General features: G+C 41.7%; 1 protein-coding gene across 1 annotated transcript; it reads left to right on the top strand.

Moving 5' to 3' along the window:
- Window positions 1-441: 441 nt before the first annotated feature.
- Window positions 442-15,203, top strand: ddx27 (DEAD (Asp-Glu-Ala-Asp) box polypeptide 27). Its single transcript, XM_080793502.1, has 21 exons — window positions 442-641; window positions 1,735-1,878; window positions 2,638-2,697; window positions 2,927-3,104; window positions 3,481-3,530; window positions 4,055-4,141; window positions 4,492-4,597; window positions 4,752-4,925; window positions 5,883-6,033; window positions 6,693-6,792; window positions 7,423-7,564; window positions 8,572-8,725; window positions 9,641-9,722; window positions 10,200-10,377; window positions 11,697-11,803; window positions 11,949-12,042; window positions 12,257-12,348; window positions 12,691-12,811; window positions 13,103-13,193; window positions 14,042-14,176; window positions 14,632-15,203. Exons 1-21 carry the CDS (start codon window positions 552-554, stop codon window positions 14,645-14,647), a joined length of 2,352 nt encoding a protein of 783 aa, XP_080649628.1. The 5' UTR covers window positions 442-551; the 3' UTR covers window positions 14,648-15,203.
- The last annotated feature ends 4,089 nt before the right edge of the window (window positions 15,204-19,292 follow it).

The following is a 19,292-nucleotide window of genomic DNA, read 5'->3' as shown; positions in this document are numbered from 1 at the left end:
AACGTAAACAATTTAATAATTAAATACAAATATAACAATGAAAAAAATGATTGTATTGCTGTATTGTTGTATTGTTCTTTCTGCTTTGGCAATGTAAACGTATGTTTTCTCATGCCAATAAAGCCCTTTGAATTGAATTGCATGAGGGGGGTATGATCTATATATCGTTTTTATGTTTCTTTTATAGAAAGCCTACACGCTTTCAAAAATAAACAGAGAATCTCCACATGTTTTTGTTTAAATAATATAATACCCTGGTTTCATAAAACAAAAAGTAACTTGCTAATATCATTAGGAAGTTTTATGACCGTCGCCCCCCCCCCCCCCCCCCCCGGACCGCTAGGTGGCGGTGTTGGAGCTTCAATGCTCCTAAATGAAAGAAAGAAATGACCCGGAAGCGTACCACTTTCCATTTCCACCACGACCATCACACGTGTGTGTTTGTGTACAGCTCTCCTCTATGGTACAGCTACAGGCGCACGAGCACACACTAGTTTTTATATCAAACAACATTAAATAGAAACTTAAATAACTTAAATTAACGTGACGTCATGTTGAGCCACCTGGGCCTGATCGGAACCATCCAGGATGATGATGATGTCATGGAAGAGCCAGAATCTGAATCTGATGACGCCGGAGAGGTATTAGTTATGCTAATAATAATAATAATAATAATTTGTAGCATCATTAAAGTCCTAACATTAACATACAGCAATATGAGCACACATACTAGTACATAAAGCAATCATGTATTAGCCCTGAAACATGTTACATGACATGATTGAGTTTATGACAGTCATGTTTCAAGGTAGCCCTGGTCCAATGCTTACAGCGAGTGTCTCTCGCTGTAAGCATTGGACCAGGGCTAGTGCATGCACCACTGCACCAGTAGTACAGTACTAGTACTATTGAGCTTAGCCCCTCTCGGAACCCTCCATAAAGCTTTTCTGAAATTTGGATGTCGCTGCTCTGGGTCTAAAAATGTCAGAAACTTCAGTAGCATTGGGTTCTGCTTGTAGGGCTATATTGAGCTTTGAATTGTTTCTTTTCCAGTAGGCTACTTACAGTACTCGCGTACACGAATAGTACACTCCGTACACACATAGCCAATTGGCTATACTATTACTTTATGAGTACAGAATGTAATATGCTACATAGTACACACATTTCTTGTATTGAGTTGTGCTTGAAATGTACTGCAACTTTGCAAACTTTTAATAAATACATCAATCAATCACTTTAATGTAGCCTATACTATACTATTACCTTCTTTGTAGACATTATACATGCAATAATTCACAATAATTCTACCATCTTTATGAAATAATGCTTTGATATATTTGTATATTTGTTCTACCCTTTATAACTACTTATTTATTTAGAACTTCCTTTCTTCCTTATAAATTCTAATAGTGGTGTCATGTCATTATTGACACAAAGCAATGAATGTGTTGTGTTGTGGCCTACATGTCCCTCACTCAGGATGGAATAGTTAGACAGTGAATACTTTTACCTGGTGCCGATTCTAAAAAAAGTTTTCTGATTATTATTATTTTTAAACATTAATGCTCTTTAGATTTAGCCTAGCCCCAACCCTGAATCGCTAGCCACGCCCATTAAGAAAATATGTTCTGGCAATGAAGTGAAACAAAATGAAAATTGTCAGGCTACTTCTGATTACCAGATAGGCCTAAAAGTGATTTCAGTACATCGTCTCCTCTCTCCCCACCTCAGGAGCAGCCCATAGTTCTTAACAGGAAGAAGAAGTTGGGTCAGAAAAGCGGAGACTTTAACACAGACTTTACGTTTGGAGAGAGAGACACTGTTTCCAATGATGACTGGGTGATGGCTGATGTCTTGGCTCAACTCAAGCCCAAGGTAATGATTTATCATCAACAACAATCTTGTTTCTTTTATTGCCTTGCATGACGGTGTAGAAAGTGTTTTTCGCTGAAAGTAGCAGATCTACAAGCTCACAATGTGTTGTGATGAGACGCACTGTGGACCTGTAAGTATTTCGGCAAGCAACACCGTAGTTATTCTTTATTTACTGTAGTTTGGTATCGACAGTCTCGACAGAGTAGGTAATGCTGGTAATTTTGTCCAAAGCCTCGTTTTGAGTATTGTTTGTGCTCTGGCGGAAGTTCTGTGATGTGTTTTTTGTCCTTCATTGATAAAAGATTTCATGTTGACACTTGGGGTAGTTGTAGCATTACTTTACATTGCTTCAAATTGCCTTCAATGTTTCTCAAACCCACTGCAAATTAGTAGCTTGAAAACCTTCTGTCACACACTGCGCTCTGTTATACCCTGTCCAGTGTCCAAGTAGGCTAAATAAATGCTAAATAATCTGCCTTCTTCGACATGTGTAATTTCGGCTCAGTGACATGAGCACTGTGAATGAGGAAGAGACAGACAGACGAGAGACGTCCAATGCAGTTGTATGATACTCTACCAATTCAATTTATAGCGCCTTTTTTCAAATACATCGTTAATGTAATTGCAATTAAAAGTGATCAGTAATCATAGAGAAATGTTTTGATGAATAGTGCAGCCCTAGTGTGCTGTGAGGTGGTTGGTTTTAATCCCTGTGTGTGTGTGTGTGTGTGTGTGTGTGTGTGTGTGTGTGTCTCTCAGAGAAATCCCACAACTCTCGACCAGAAGATTGAGAAAGTCAGAAAGAAACGAAAAAATGAGGTGAGTCTGGATCCCAGTTGGTGTTTATATTTTACAGAATGTAGATGTCATACAGTATATTTACTGTGTCTAGTTTATAATGGTTTATAATTATAATATAATCATATTATTTATATATATATATACACACAACACAAGCTCTCTTGTTAATACTTTTCATTGGTTAAATATTTAGTTTGCTACTTTTACTTCAGTAACAAGTCTGACTACTTCTTCCACCACTGTTCAGGAGAAGGCAACGCTGTCATCAACCAAGCAACAGACGGAAGGTGAGGAAGAGGAAGGTGGTGATGGTGATGATGAAGAAGAAGATGTGAAACCAGACGTGGAAGCAACTGCAGGCGAAGAGGAGGAGGAGGAAGAGGATGAGTTTAGTTCTGCCGATGAAGAGGTTCTGACCAAAGCAGGTGGGTGTTCGGCAGGGGTGGTAAATGTAAATATTTATGTTGCGTGGTGCAGTGTTAAATCCAAGGGCCTAGTGTCCACCACCGCGGAGGTTGTGGGTTCAAGAACTCCATGCATCCGGCTTCGTCGAGCATCTACGCAAACACAATTGGCCTGTGTTGGGGTGGAAGCCGTGCGGGGAGGGTGGTATTTGTGATATATACGGGCTGTCAGCAGAGAGTGTTGGGCGGGAGGAGTAGGACGGAGGCTCTATGTCGTCCCAGTGGGGGCTCCTCCTTAACCAGCTAGTCAGACAAAATTGTAGCAAAATGAAAATATACGATCTCCTGGTAAATTTAAAGATCAATGCGTGTGATTTAACTTCCTGTTTCCTGTCAGACACCGTGAGAGATAAGAAACACAGAGCAAAGAAGAAGATCGGAGACGAGGTGAGGTGACGATCTGATCACATGATCTGCTATGACATCATCACAGTAGTGAATGAATTAATGTCACGTGTGCGTGCGTGCGTGGGTGTGTGTTTGTGCGCGTGTGCGTGCCTTGTGAGAAATAGACATTGTGAGAGCAATTTTCCTGGTCCTCACAAGATAAATGGTTGTTTCATTGGTTAAAACAGATGTTTAGAAGTTGTTTTTGTAAATTGATGCCCTAATTGATCACACACATAATTGCAGCATCACTGAAAAATCTAAAGTATCACGGTTTCTTTTACTTGAATCCTGAAAAGTAACAGTTCTGAACATGGCTGAGGTTTCCATACGACATTATATAAAATAGTACTCATGGCTATGAGCTGTGCGACCCCTTTTTCCCCCTTTAGAGTCTATTCACTGTGGTCGGCTCCTCTTCAATACTGGTGTGACTGTGAACACCAACTCCTTTGCCTCACTCCTTAGTGATTGACAATCACCGTTCTAAAATGTGGATGTGTGTGTGTGTGTGTGTGTGCTAGCCTCCAGAAGCGTTTTTTGACGACGCATCCAACTATGATGACCTGCTGAGGTTTGAGGACATGAACCTGTCTAGACCCATCCTGAAGGTATGCTTTGAGTCTTTGACCCTTGACCCCTGCTGCCTAGAAGTTGCCTTTACTTCCAGTTGAATAGAATACTTTTACATGATTCTAGTTGCTTATATTCAGTAAACTCAATGACAATATTAGTGTTACAACAATTGATCAAAATGAGCAAGAATCTAATCCGTGACCTTTAAAATCTAAAGTCAATTTTCTACGAAGATCTTGAATGGGAGATGCCGTATGATTTGAAGAGTGCACACTGCAGTTAAACGAAACAGCCACTAGATGACACATGAGTACAGCAAGAGTTTCCTCACCTGCTAAAAGTCACTAGGATTAAAACTTGTGTGTGTATATGTGTATCTGTGCAGGCCATCACAGCCATGGGTTTTAAGGACCCCACTCCCATCCAGAAAGCCTGCGTTCCGGTCGGTCTAATGGGGAAAGACATCTGCGCCTGTGCTGCCACTGGAACTGGTAATAATATTATTAATAATATCCTAGCTTATAGTAATATGGCGTCCAGTAGTACTAGTAACCATATTGATACTACTCTGTCTGTCTCTCTCTTTCTCTCTCTGTGTGTCTCGCTCTGTCTCTCTGTGTCTCTCTGTGTGTCTCTCTACGGTAGGTAAGACCGCAGCCTTCATGCTGCCGGTGTTGGAGCGTTTGATTTATAAACCCAGGGAGTCCATGGTGACCCGTGTGTTGGTGCTGGTTCCCACCAGAGAGCTGGGGATCCAGGTCCACTCTGTGGCCCGCCTGCTGGCCCAGTTCACTGCAGTCACAACCTGCCTGGCTGTGGGTAAGACATTAAACTCACTCTGTACTGGAACTAACCCAGTTCACTGCAGTCACAACCTGCCTGGCTGTGGGTAAGACATTAAACTCACTCTGTACTGGAACTAACCCAGTTCACTGCAGTCACAACCTGCCTGGCTGTGGGTAAGACATTAAACTCACTCTGTACTGGAACTAACCCAGTTCACTGCAGTCACAACCTGCCTGGTTGTGGGTAAGACATTAAACTCACTCTGTACTGGAACTAACCCAGTTTATATTAACTATATTTGAGGGTGCATGAATCGCACTTGTACTGTTTGCTGAAATAAATGTTGCAACATATTGTACCACCACTTAATACAACGAAGTGTTGTATCCTGCATTTTTTTCTTCCTTTTAATTATTTGATCTGCCCAAAACATTGTGTTTGTTGTCATGATTTGTCACGAGCCCAGTTGGCTTTGTCCACGGTGTAAACGTCTTTTAAATAAATACTTTTTGAAAAGCCTATGGGGAAAATGAATGGGGAATTATTTCCTGGGCCACTTGTCGTTCTGAAAGGGGGCGGGGCTACGACGCTCTATAGCAGTAGTATTTAATATCATAGACATAGAAAGGTAGACGCCTCCTTCGGCCCTGGGGCGTGTGTACTCAAGTGAGGCAAGCTTCCGCGTTGGTGCTTCACTAGTCTCGCGTAGCCAGACAAGACAACTATTGCGAGAAGCAACAGTCTGGCAACATGAGACTAGTGCTTCACAGAAGCTTCTGCGGACGTTCAGGCCCCAGAAATGACGCGCTGTGATTGGCCAGTACTAGTCACTTGAGTGGCAGCGTGGCGTAGCGTGCCTTCCGCACTTCCGCCCTCACGTCGATACACATGGCTCCAATGAACTGCAGCGGCCAATGAGGCATCTATTTTTTTATATCCATGTTTAACATAATGGTGTATGTGTGTGTGTGTGTGTGTGTGTGTGTGTAGGTGGTTTGGATCTGAAGACCCAGGAAGCAGCATTGAGAGCAGGTCCTGATGTACTGATAGCCACTCCAGGTCGACTGATAGACCACCTTCACAACACGCCTTCCTTCGAGCTCAGTCAGATAGAGATCCTTGTTCTGGACGAGGCTGACAGGTAACTAAGTAGTTAACTTCACAAGCTAACGGATAGACATCATCGCTGTCGGGCAGAAACCTCTTATCTCCATATTTTCACTTTTTGTGTTTTTCTTTCACGCCCTACTTGGTCATGCTACATCGTCACACAAAAGTATCAAAAGTGACAGATCTACAAGCTTGTTCGTGCCGCCTTTTGAAGAGTTTTGGACATATGAGGTTTCTACCCGACCTTAACTGTAATGTAAATAACTAGTTAACTACCAAGCTAAAATATAGTTGGCTTTACCAAATGGGTTAATGTGTATATAGTGCTTTCACTTCTAGTGATTTTTACTAGTTGACTATTTGCCTAGTTTACTAGCCGACTAGTATATATGCAGTATTTTTAATTGGCGTTTCTGCCCTTAGGCCTTCTTCAGACCGAAACATAAATTAGAAATAGTGCCTATGGAGCCCCGATATGCAACTTTTATTTGTTGATTCAAGGAAGCTCATAGTCCTGAAGTGTGTTCGATTTGTGTGGGATCAACAGTACTTATTTTTCTCAATGTCAAAGAATGCATCACCTGTTAATGTCACAGAAGAAATATTGATGGTGTGTGTGTGTGTGTACATGTGTATGTGCGTGCATTCGTACTGTGCGTTCGTGTGTGCGTGCGTGTGTGTGTGCGTCAGAATGCTGGATGAGTACTTTGAGGAGCAGATGAAGGAGATTATCAGACAGTGTGCGTACCAGAGACAGACCATGCTGTTCTCTGCTACTATGACCGAGGAGGTATGCACACACACACACACACACACACACACACACACACACACACACACACACACACACACACACACACAGATGACACTTTTATGCTAGCTGGTGATAAAGATGCTAGGGCATTAACCAGTTGACATTTTTCCAAGTCGACTTGTCAGACAGTAAAGTCGAAGTTGAGTCGATGCATCGTTTTATGACGGACACACACACACACACACACACACACACACACGCAAGTACACAGACCTGCAGACACAGAGCAAAACATATAATATGGGGAAATCAATTTAATTTATTTAATTATAAAAAAATATTACTTTCGACTTCTCCTAATTTGAATTGACTTGTGTTAATGAAATCGATGCATCGATTTTTTTAATGAATGCCCTAACGTACGCTAGGAAGGGAAAATAATGTTTTGTGCTATGGGTGATTTTCTAATATAAAAAATAAATAAAATCAAAACTAGCAGATGTACAAGCTCGCAGTGCAGCACACAGTGGCGTGCTGTGACATTTTAACGGCCCCTGGTGGTCCCCGGAACCCACTTGTACTGTATGCTACGAAGTAGTAATAACTGTACCACATGCTAGGTGGTGATAACTGATAATAACTCTACCGTATGTGTGTGATTTCTAGGTGAAGGACCTGGCGTCTGTCTCTCTGCAGAAGCCAATCAGAATCTTTGTGAACAGTAACACAGACGTCGCCCCCTACCTGCGACAAGAGTTCATCAGAATACGACCCAACAGAGAGGGAGACAGAGAAGCTATTGTAGCAGGTAAGAGTTCATCAGAATACGACCCAACAGAGAGGGAGACAGAGAAGCTATTGTAGCAGGTACTACTCTACTCCAGTGTTGTGACTATTGTAGCAGGTACTACTCTACTCCAGTGTTGTGACTATTGTAGTAGGTACTAATCTACTCCAGTGTTGTGACTATTGTAGCAGGTACTAATCTACTCCAGTGTTGTGACTATTGTAGCAGGTACTAATCTACTCCAGTGTTGTGACTATTGTAGCAGGTACTAATCTACTCCAGTGTTGTGACTATTGTAGCAGGTACTACTCTACTCCAGTGTTGTGACTATTGTAGCAGGTACTAATCTACTCCAGTGTTGTGACTATTGTAGCAGGTACTAATCTACTCCAGTGTTGTGACTATTGTAGTAGGTACTAATCTACTCCAGTGTTGTGACTATTGTAGCAGGTACTACTCTACTCCAGCACGTTCTAGTCATCTGAAATGTGTCTTAACTCATTTACTGTTTGAGTTTCCTGAGAACAGTCTGTGCACACTGCCAGTGTTTTTTACTACCGGTAATCTTTCAAGACCATCCGAATATTTTGTTCTATGACGATGTAAAAACCAAATAAAGGGGGTCGTGTCACTGCAATGTTTCATTCTTTATTTAATGGCAGTTGAATATAGCTTACCAAAAACACTGTCTGCAAACAGAAAGCAGTGAAAATTTGTTTTTATATAAATTCTAAAACCAGCTTGGAGTTTTTTTTAGATCACGTTATTTCTGGGTGTAATCTTCTTCTTCGGAATATCCTAGGATCACTCCCAGGTTGCGGAAGCGCCCTCTATTGTAATCAATGTATTGTGTCAATGGGGGTCTGTGCGTGCGTTGGATTTAAATTACATACCGTATACATGCCTCAATGGCAGTCAATGATTTAAAATGAACGCTCCATATTTTACCATTATACTTAATAATCCTGCTAATTGTAATTCTTACTCGTGTGTGTGTGTGTGTGTGTGCTTGTGCGTGCGTGTCTCAGCCTTGCTGACACGCTCCTTCCAGGATCACGTGATGCTGTTCACTCAGACTAAGAAGCAGGCCCACCGCCTGCACATCCTGCTGGGCCTCATGGGTCTGAAGGTTGGAGAGCTGCACGGAGACCTGAGCCAGACCCAGAGGCTGGAGAACCTCAGGTACACACACACACACACACACACACACACACACACACTAGGGCAGGGATTCGCAATCCTCTTTCCATTTTGTGGAAGAAAATCATGTTATGATTGGTTATGTCTTATGTGTAAACTTATTTTCAGTTCATTGTTGCTCCATCTTATGCTATTCATCTCTGTGCCTATGATACATTATATTGTACATGACGCAAGATCCTAGGCCTGATGGCTATTGTTTATGGTACAGTTTGTCCTAACATGGCAGTATAACTATGGTCTGATTCCTTGTGCTGCTGGCAGAACGACTGTACCACAGGCCTGTGTACATCTCCCCTGTCCACACATGTATTAAAGCACAACCACCCCTTTTATTTCATATTACTGATTGACTGAATTCCACCACTCTAGTTTGATATCGTCTCTGTTGGGTGGAAACCTCTTATCTTCCAAAGTGTTGCTTTCCATGATTCAAATTCAAAAGTAGCAGATCTACAAGCTTGAAACGTGTTGCCTCGCAAGATGTTTCGAGCTTGTACATCTGCTACTTTTGATGCTTGAAGTTGTAACCCTCATGCAACTCACACATTTGCATCTGTGATGTTGTAATGTGGTTCAAATGTTTATTGTTTTTATTATATGTATTGTGTTTTATAGGCTGTGAACTATATGCATTAGGCCACATACCACCATGGGATTTGTATCTCTGGGACCCCAATCTACACTGTAGTAAAGTTGTGTTTGAGAGTGTGCAAATTTACCGCCTAACTGAACAGTAATTCATTGCCATGGAGCACCTGCTCTATAAACATTGATGAACTGAATTAGTGAATGATTCAAACACGGCGTCAGTAAGTAAGTACAATGGAACCAGATCAGAACTTTATCTCCTCCTCTTCTCTCCTTTCCTCCTCTCCTCTCTGCTGTCCTGTCCAGGCGTTTTAAAGATGACCAGATAGATATCTTGGTGGCAACAGATGTTGCAGCCAGAGGTCTGGACATCGATGGAGTCAAGACGGTCTGAAACACTTTTTATTGCTGATCTATTTTAGTCCTATCTGTCCTCATCATGTCTTGGGAACCATTCATCCGATCGACTTCACACTCGACCCAAGTCCTAAGCAACGGCATGTGAGGTCGATCGGATGAGCTGTTCCTGAACGGCCACATTCACACAGTGGACAGTGGGAAAGTGTTTTTAGATGTTTAGCACTTGACCTAGCATCCCTATTTCGGGGGAAAATATTTAGTGAAAATAGCAACACGACAAGCTCACAACTTGTGTTTTACGACATGATTTGAGCTTGTACTGTAGATCGCCTATTTTCGGCAAAGAGGTTTGGTACAGACGGAGACAAAAGTACAGAAGCTTGCGTTGTGAACTTGTAGGTCTGCTATTATTCCGCTTCAGGCTTACAGTTAAAAGGCCCCATTTCTTTTTTAAATGTCTTTCATAAAATCACTGTACTAAAATGTTGTGTGTGTGTGTGTGTAGGTGATAAACTTCACCATGCCCAACACGGCGAAGCATTACGTCCACCGCGTGGGCCGAACGGCACGTGCGGGTAAAGCAGGACGCTCTGTGTCTCTGGTAGGAGAGCAGGAGAGACGCATGTTGAAGGACATCGTGAAGGCGGCCAGGAGCGCTGTGAAGGCCCGAGTGCTGCCTCAAGGTACTGACACTACTGACTACACTACCTAGTGAAGGCCCGAGTGCTGCCTCAAGGTACTGACATTACTGACTACACTACCTAGTGAAGGTCGGAGTACTGTCTCATGGTACTGACACTACTGACTACACTACCTAGTGAAGGCCCGAGTGCTGCCTCAAGGTACTGACGCTACTGACTACACTACCTAGTGAAGGCCCGAGTGCTGCCTCAAGGTACTGACGCTACTGACTACACTACCTAGTGAAGGCCCGAGTGCTGCCTCAAGGTACTGACATTACTGACTACACTACCTAGTGAAGGCCCGAGTGCTGCCTCAAGGTACTGACGCTACTGACTACACTACCTAGTGAAGGCCCGAGTGCTGCCTCAAGGTACTGACACTACTGACTACACTACCTAGTGAAGGCCTCAAGGTACTGACACTAGTGACTACACTACCTAGTGAAGGCCTCAAGGTACTGACACTAGTGACTACACTACCTAGTGAAGGCCCGAGTGCTGCCTCAAGGTACTGACACTACTGACTACACTACCTAGTGAAGGCCTCAAGGTACTGACACTAGTGACTACACTACCTAGTGAAGGCCCGGGTACTGTCTCAAGGTACTGACACTACTGACTACACTACCTAGTGAAGGCCTCAAGGTACTGACACTACTGACTACTACACTACCTAGTGAAGGCCCGAGTACAGCCTCAAGGTGCTGCACTACTGACTACACTACCTAGTGAAGGCCAGGGTACTGTCTCAAGGTACTCACACTACTAACTAGTACACTACCTAGTGAAGGCCCGAGTACTGCCTCAAGTTACTGACACTACTGACTAGTACACTACCTAGTGAAGGCCTCAAGGTACTGACACTACTGTCTACACTACCTAGTGAAAGTACTGACTAGTACAATACCTAGTGAAGGCCTCCATGTACTGACACTACTGACTACACGACCTACTACATGTTACTACAGACTAGAGCTGGGCAGTTAACCGAGGGAAGAAAAAGAAAAATATACATGTAACTACTTCAGTAACCCCAGTTATTTAAACGACTGATCTTCTACCACTGATTTGAACACGGTTTCCTGTGCAAAGTGTTGATTTTCAGGGGATGAATTTGGGCCATCAGGTCAGAATTTGTGCCAAATCCTGTGTCTCACCTAGACACAGGATTTGAGGGGGGAGGGAGGATCAGGGGGAGGGGGGATATTTATCGATTCATCTGATTAACTGCTTAACCCTGTATTATACCTTTTTATACAATGGTAGCATAACAAGCCGTACTGCAGACTAACCTGTCTGTCTGTCTGTCTGTGTATCAGAGGTCATCTTAAAGTTCAGAGATCACATCACCAATCTGGAGAAAGATATTTATGCCGTCATGAGACTGGAGAGGGAAGAAAGATCGATGGCTGCCACAGAGGCTCAGGTCTGTCTGTCTGTCTGTCTGTCTGTCTGTCTGTCTGTCTGTCTGTCTGTCCGTGATCAGCTAATCTCGGGCACCACTGGACCGATCGACATGAAACCTTTTGCACGCACCGATGCACAACGTTGCTACTGTGTTTGTCTTTCAGATCAGTGTGGCCCAGAAGCGTCTCACCCAGACAGAGGAGGAGGCGCCAGAGAGAGGCTGGTTCCAAACCCGACAGGAGAGAAAGAAAGAACGCAGTCAGTATTTAAATATAGATCAACCTGAGTTGCAGTATGACACACTTAAATATGGTTGCTGTCGGGCAGAAACCTCTTATCTGCATATTTTAACTTTTTGTGCCTGAATTATTATTATGAATCTATGTATCCATCCTTCTATGTCCATCTCTTCTAGTGAATAAATTATTATTATGAATCTATGTATCCATCCTTCTATGTCCATCTCTTCTAGTGAATAAAGCTCTGCAGGACTTTGACACGGCTCTGAGAGGAACTAAAAAGAGGGCAAAATTCCTCAAAGACGGAAAGAAGAAAATACTGACTGTAAATACAGTAGTATTAAATATTAATATTTGTATTGTAATTATTAGTAGTGTTACTATTACTCTTTGTATTATTACTATTTATCTAGCATGTGTGTCACCCGTAATAGCATGTAATAGCATGTACTCTAGAGGTAGCCTACAATTACAGTAATATTATACAATTATAAAACACAATTTCAATAAAACATTGACAATGGCAGTTCAATTATGTATGTATTTTATGTATGTATATACAATACACGCATGCACACACATACCCCCAAACACCGAGTTCACACACCACCACGCACAGAAGTAGGTACTGTACCTTGCTTGACACAAAGTGTTGCCCCGCCCCCAGGCCGAGGAGCGTGCTCAGTTTGAACAGCTCAAGTCTCAGATGTATGCAGAGCGAGCCGCCAAGAGAGAGCGTCGCCCCAAGAGAGCCAGAGCCATGCCCGAGGACGAGCCCCCACCCCAAGGTAGGTCTGCCACTGTTATCCCAGTTAGACCCGAGGCCAGTGTGACTGGGCTCACTTACCTCCTGGACTACATGTTATCTCAGTAAGACGGCCCTCCCCCTATCCACAAGGAGGAGCAGTGCACCAAAGCATTATGGGAGTTGTAGTCCAGGAAGTGAGCCCAGTACTGAGGAAATCTAAAATATCGGTGAAGTGTCCCTTTAACACATCGTATTTTCCTCATCCCAGTTATTTGTGATGATAATTGTGTGTGTGTGTGTGTGTGTGTGTGTGTGTCCGTGTGTCCAACAGCCAAAAAGAAAGCAGGGGGGGGCAAGAAGTCTGTGTTTGACAAGGAGTTGACCAACACCAGCAGCAAGGCTCTGAAACACTACAGAGCAGGGTAAGACCTGTCTGTCTGTTGGTGTTAGTGACTGTGTAGTAGTGTTGCGCGGGCTGGCTTTTTTGCATAACCCGCCCGTCCCGTCCCGCCACAGGAGCCAGCCCGCACCAACCTGCCCTGCAAAACAATATATTAATCAACAACCCGCCCGCCCCGCGGCCCGCAAAATAAAACGTGTGTGTGTGCACTGTGCACGCCTGCGTCACGCACTCATTTAAGAAAGATTTAACGCAGATGCGCTGATGACGCCGGCAAGGTTCAGAGCCTCAGAGGGAAATTGTTTTAACATGCAGTTCAGGATGGAGAGAACACTTTTCTCAAACGGTCAAAAAGGCAGGGGCTAAGCCCCCTTTCATAAGGACAAGATGAGCAACAGCACAAGCTGATGATTTCAGCAGGAGGACTAGGAGAGCAGAGCCTTACAAAGCCACATGCAATGACCCCTCAGCGCTGTGCAAGCTGATAACTAAAAACGTGCAAAACAGCAAAATAGGTCGGGTACTTTTTTGTGCGCCTCGGTTTTCTTGACATTATCAAACGTGGAATGTTTAAGACCCATCTCATTATAACAGATACCCATTTTTAGCATCATTAAATACTACCAAAGACGACTTTAACGTCTTTTTAGGTTTTTATTGAATTATGAAAGACTGCCGTCTTCATTATCTTCTGGTTAGCTCCTTGTTGCGCCCATAGACTTCATTGATAACTGGATTTTTAAAAGCCATTTATCTCGGATTCTCTCTTTCCACAGCCTCGTCCCTTGATTGAAAGTTATTAACTTTCAATTTCTTGAGATTCTGTAACAATAATTGTAAACGAATTGTACAAATATGTTTATGTTTCAGACCGTCCTTTGAGGACAGGAAGAGACTGGGGATGAACGGCAAGAAAGGAGGGATGAACAACAAGAAAGGAGGGATGAACAACAAGAAAGGAGGTGGAAGCGGTGGTTTTAAATCCAAATCCAAACCCAAATCCAAGTGAGTGAACTGTACACTTTTGACCTCTATAAACGATCCAATGGAAAACTGTCCAGGAAATATCCAATATGAGAATACTGTATTTTACTTTTCTGGAAGGTTATAAAATAAAGAGTTACTGTTGGAGTTCAATACAAGTGGGACCCAGTACATGGCAGGCCCTATTGTTACATCTTGTGTACAGGTACATAAGAGTAAAACCTATTTTTGTTTGGCTTCCTTCAGACAATGCAGCAGCATAGATAGCGTAACATTCAAAACAACAAAAACACAGTAAACAAAGAATAAAGAGGGATTGGGGACAATTATAATTGGAGCTACAGAATGATGGTTAGAGTGACAGAACAGTTTTGAAACTACATATTCTAGAAATACAGTATGTAGGGTTTTTTTCCTGTTTGCTGCTAATATCAGCCAGTTTTTTTAAATGGATACAAAAACACCTTGTCTTTCAGGTTTAAGAGGAAGTAAACATAGAGATCACTGGACTGTATCATACCGGACTGGACTATATCATACTGGACTGGACTATCGGTTGAAAACATTGGATTTTTCATAATTCATACATCATTCATTGTTTTGGGTGTACAACTATCTATTAGTATCTGTTATACGTGAAATTCTTTATCAATAAAGAAATAAATGTAATGATTGACTAAAGGACAAAGCTGTGCCAATTACTACAGACACAAACAACACCAACACAGTGTCCTAAATAATAGACATAAATTCATAGATGCTACATTGACCACTGAGGCCATAATGTCTGCATTATTTATGATATTAAGACCATTTATACAGTATCGGAATTCAGAACATATATTCGACAAAATGTAATTCTTTCTTGAATTCTGCCTTCAATCTTAAGGCAGACGGGTGTCTTTATTTGATAGAAACATATCAATGTCTACTTGTTTTTTCTGCATTTTATACATTCAAATACTGGCCAGTGTGTCGAATTAGGTCACTCACAATGTACATTTGTGAATGTTTACTGGCAACAAGACATTGCCCATAGATGGACAGATCTTGGAATGGGTGGGGGGAGGGAAAGGGGGGGGATCTATATATATATATATATATATATATATATATATCTGACTATACTGCTGAATGTCATTAACTATTCAATAAACAATTTTGAAAAAAAAGAAAAGAAACATCAATGTTTTTGTAACATATACATGTTAGACATTTGTAACAATAGAGGAGATCTTGAAAAATCAAGAAGGTGGCCGCACACGCCAATAGCCAGAGTGCCAATATTTTATTAGGACAGCAGGTAAGACAAAAATAAATCCTTTGTAACAAACCAAACCGCTTCAGCGAGTTATGATCAATGTTTTTGTAACATATACATGTTAGACATTTGTAACAAACCAAACCGCTTCAGCGAGTTATGATGGCCTGCAATAGTCTATAAAAATGGACCTCCTGCTTCAATAGACTTAGATTTTATTAGTGGACGACATCATGCTTCAATAGACATAAATGGGTCTTCGTGCATTAGGAACCATATATATCACTACAATGAACAGAAGTGGGCAATGAGGTATCTTGTGTACTGTACAGTATTAGGGATGCTGCACGATATTGAAGTGTCCGATTACAGATTAATTGCATGGTCAAATCGGATAGCAATACAAGTTTCCAAATGGGATACAGTAAATGTGACATTGAAAAATGCATTCTTATTACCTGATTTATTAGGCCTACTGATGCACATATTGTCGCACTTTCATTTAACATTTTTCAGCTTTTTGACACTGGAAGTTTTCCCCAGAAAACACAGATTTTATCTTCAGCCTTTGTCATAACAAAACACTTTCTCAACTTCACATTCAAACATAAATATTATAAAACTTAACATCTGCTAAACCATTTTAGCGTTTAGGTGTTGTGTGGTGTATTGTTCCTATCACCAGAACGTGTTTTGACAGGGAAGGAGAAGGGAACTCCATACGTCCAAAACATACTTTTCAAGATTCTGATTCAAAAGTAGCAGATCTACTGTACATGTACAAGCTTGAAGTGTGTCGCTCCACTCTGCACTTTGATCCTCTACATTTGATACTTTTGTGTGACGCTGTGTAGTATGATCAAGTAGGGCATTAATTTACAGAAAAGAACACAGAAGGTTAAAATATGGAGATATGAGGTTTCTGCCCAACAACAAACAATGTTATACTCTGGTGGTGTAAAATATCTGATCTTCCATGACACTGGGCTCTTTTAAAGGGGTTGGAGACGGTATCAAAGCTGCAATCTAGGTTCTCAGCAGAATTATTTAATAAATAAAATATACTTTAACTATATTTTATGCTTTTTCAAAACATGAACAATTTTGTAACATTTTTGGAGAAAAAAAATTAGCGGCACAAAATGTTTTTTAGATATGTGGATCCACTTCCACGACCAGATCTATCCTTTTGGGTGTCCTTGAACCAGTGGTTTACAGTACTGTTACTACATCACTGTATGGTTGAACTGGAACTCATACGGTATGTGTTCACCACAGTCTTGGATTACACTAACCTGATTACACACACACACACGCACGTATGCACACGCACGCAGATGCGCACACACGCTCGCACACACACACACACACACACACACACACACACACATAGTCACACACACACACACACACACACACACACACACTCAAATGTGTTCCTAACTAACTATTTCTTCAATATTTCATCATGTTGTAGCATAACAACACAGAAAGCGTGGCAAGATAACATTGTACATGCGCGCGCATGTGTAAATAAAACATTCCATCATGTCATTTGTTCTCTGATGTATTTTTCTCCTGTCTTATAATTTGTCATGGTGATCTCACAAGTATAGGAAAACAAACGTGTGTGTGTGTGTGTGTGTGTGTGTGTGTGTGTGTGTGTAATGTATACTGTGTATGTTTGTCTGTTTCCCTGCAGAAGTACACAATCACATAGAAGAACAACTTCAGCCCAGCAATGTGACTGGAAGCAGAAACAGCAGTAGTGATCATTCAACAGGACAGGTACAGAAACAGCACTATAGTGATCATTAAACAGGACAGGTACAGAAACAGCAGTAGTGATCATTAAACAGGACAGGTACAGAAACAGCACTATAGTGAACATTAAACAGGACAGAAACAGCACTGTAGTGATCATTAAACAGGACAGGTACAGAAACAGCACTATAGTGAACATTAAACAGGACAGGTACAGAAACAGCACTATAGTGAGCATTAAACAGGACAGGTACAGAAACAGCACTATAGTGATCATTAAACAGGACAGGTACAGAAACAGCACTATAGTGAACATTAAACAGGACAGAAACAGCACTATAGTGATCATTAAACAGGACAGGTACAGAAACAGCACTATAGTGATCATTAAACAGGACAGGTACAGAAACAGCACTGTAGTGATCATTAAACAGGACAGGTACAGAAACAGCACTGTAGTGATCATTAAACAGGACAGGTACAGAAACAGCACTATAGTGAACATTAAACAGGACAGGTACAGAAACAGCACTATAGTGAACATTAAACAGGACAGAAACAGCACTGTAGTGATCATTAAACAGGACAGGTACAGAAACAGCACTATAGTGAACATTAAACAGGACAGAAACAGCACTATAGTGATCATTAAACAGGACAGGTACAGAAACAGCACTATAGTGATCATTAAACAGGACAGGTACAGAAACAGCACTGTAGTGATCATTAAACAGGACAGGTACAGAAACAGCACTGTAGTGATCATTAAACAGGACAGGTACAGAAACAGCACTATAGTGATCATTAAACAGGACAGGTACAGAAACAGCACTGTAGTGATCATTAAACAGGACAGGTACAGAAACAGCACTATAGTGATCATTAAACAGGACAGGTACAGAAACAGCACTGTAGTGATCATTAAACAGGACAGGTACAGAAACAGCACTATAGTGATCATTAAACAGGACAGGTACAAACAGCACTATAGTGAGCATTAAACAGGACAGGCACTGAGGTACAGGACAGATGGGGACAGAGGGATACCAATATAATATTTAATGATAGTAATACTTAAAAATAGGCTACAGTTGAACAGTGAAAATGTAACCCCTTCATCACTGGTCAACTGTGTGTGGGGGTGGTTTTGTTTATTGCTCGTTTCCTTTCACAACCAACCTGATGAAATCAGGGGCCAAGTGTCTGACTCAACTGTGGCCTCTCTCTCTCTCCCCCCTCTCTCTCGCTCTCTCTCTCTCTCTCTCTCTCTCTCTCTCTCTCTCTCTCACACACACACACACACACACACACACACACACACACACACACACACACACACACATTATTAGACCCTCTTAAGTCTTAACTGTTCAGTTCTTTCTTGGAATAGTTTATACGGACTCCTACATTCTGGTGTATTTGCACAGCATGGACAACTGATGTACAATAAATATTTTTTCATGAGGACACCCAAATGTATGCATTTGGGTGTCCTCATGAAAAGATTTTGTGTCAAGGACACCCCCGAAGAGAAGATCTGTTTAAAAAACAAAATTATAATAAAATCAAACATAAAAATAAAAACATGTCACAAAGTCTACTATTTTTGGATAGCCAAAACATAAAATAATGGTTATAGTATTAAAAAATGTATTCTGATTCACCTCCAGTCTAAAGTATTAGGCAATGCAATGGGCCATTTCTTTTCCTCTGGGATACCAATATGCTCTGTAAACTCCTCAGTGTTCATTTAACAAAACACAGAGTTGACATTTAAGAGTGCATTTGGTTCTCATACTGTACCTCAACCATTTCTCTGGGGAATGGGGAACCCGTGGGACCCTCAAATCCATATTAAATTAGTGGACCTTGACATGAAACAGTTCAATGAGAACTAGAACTGTCAGGGTATTTTTCTCTGTCTGTATCTCTCTGGTACGTAGGTCTTTCTCTGTAATGTTGTCTTGTGTTGATCTCTGCCGTAACAAGCTGCAATCAGCACGCAACGATGACCAACATCACACACACACACACACACACACACACACACACACACACACACACACACACACACACACACACACACACACACACACACACACAGAGGATGAA

Source organism: Protomyctophum bolini, assembly GCF_963924005.1.
Source record: "Protomyctophum bolini genome assembly, chromosome: 2".
NCBI lineage: Eukaryota > Metazoa > Chordata > Actinopteri > Myctophiformes > Myctophidae > Protomyctophum > Protomyctophum bolini.
Note: the sequence above shows the minus strand (reverse complement) of the source record. Positions and strands in the feature narration are given on the sequence as shown.

What these genes read in the sequence shown, in the direction of transcription:
- ddx27 (XM_080793502.1), top strand. Translation starts at nt 552, where the DNA reads ATGTTGAGCCACCTGGGCCTGATCGGAACCATCCAGGATGATGATGAT. An exon ending in AGAGGTTCTGACCAAAGCAG is followed by an intron (nt 3,105 to 3,480) that starts GTGGGTGTTCGG and finishes GTTTCCTGTCAG; the next exon opens with ACACCGTGAGAGATAAGAAA. An exon ending in CTGCTACTATGACCGAGGAG is followed by an intron (nt 6,793 to 7,422) that starts GTATGCACACAC and finishes TGTGATTTCTAG; the next exon opens with GTGAAGGACCTGGCGTCTGT.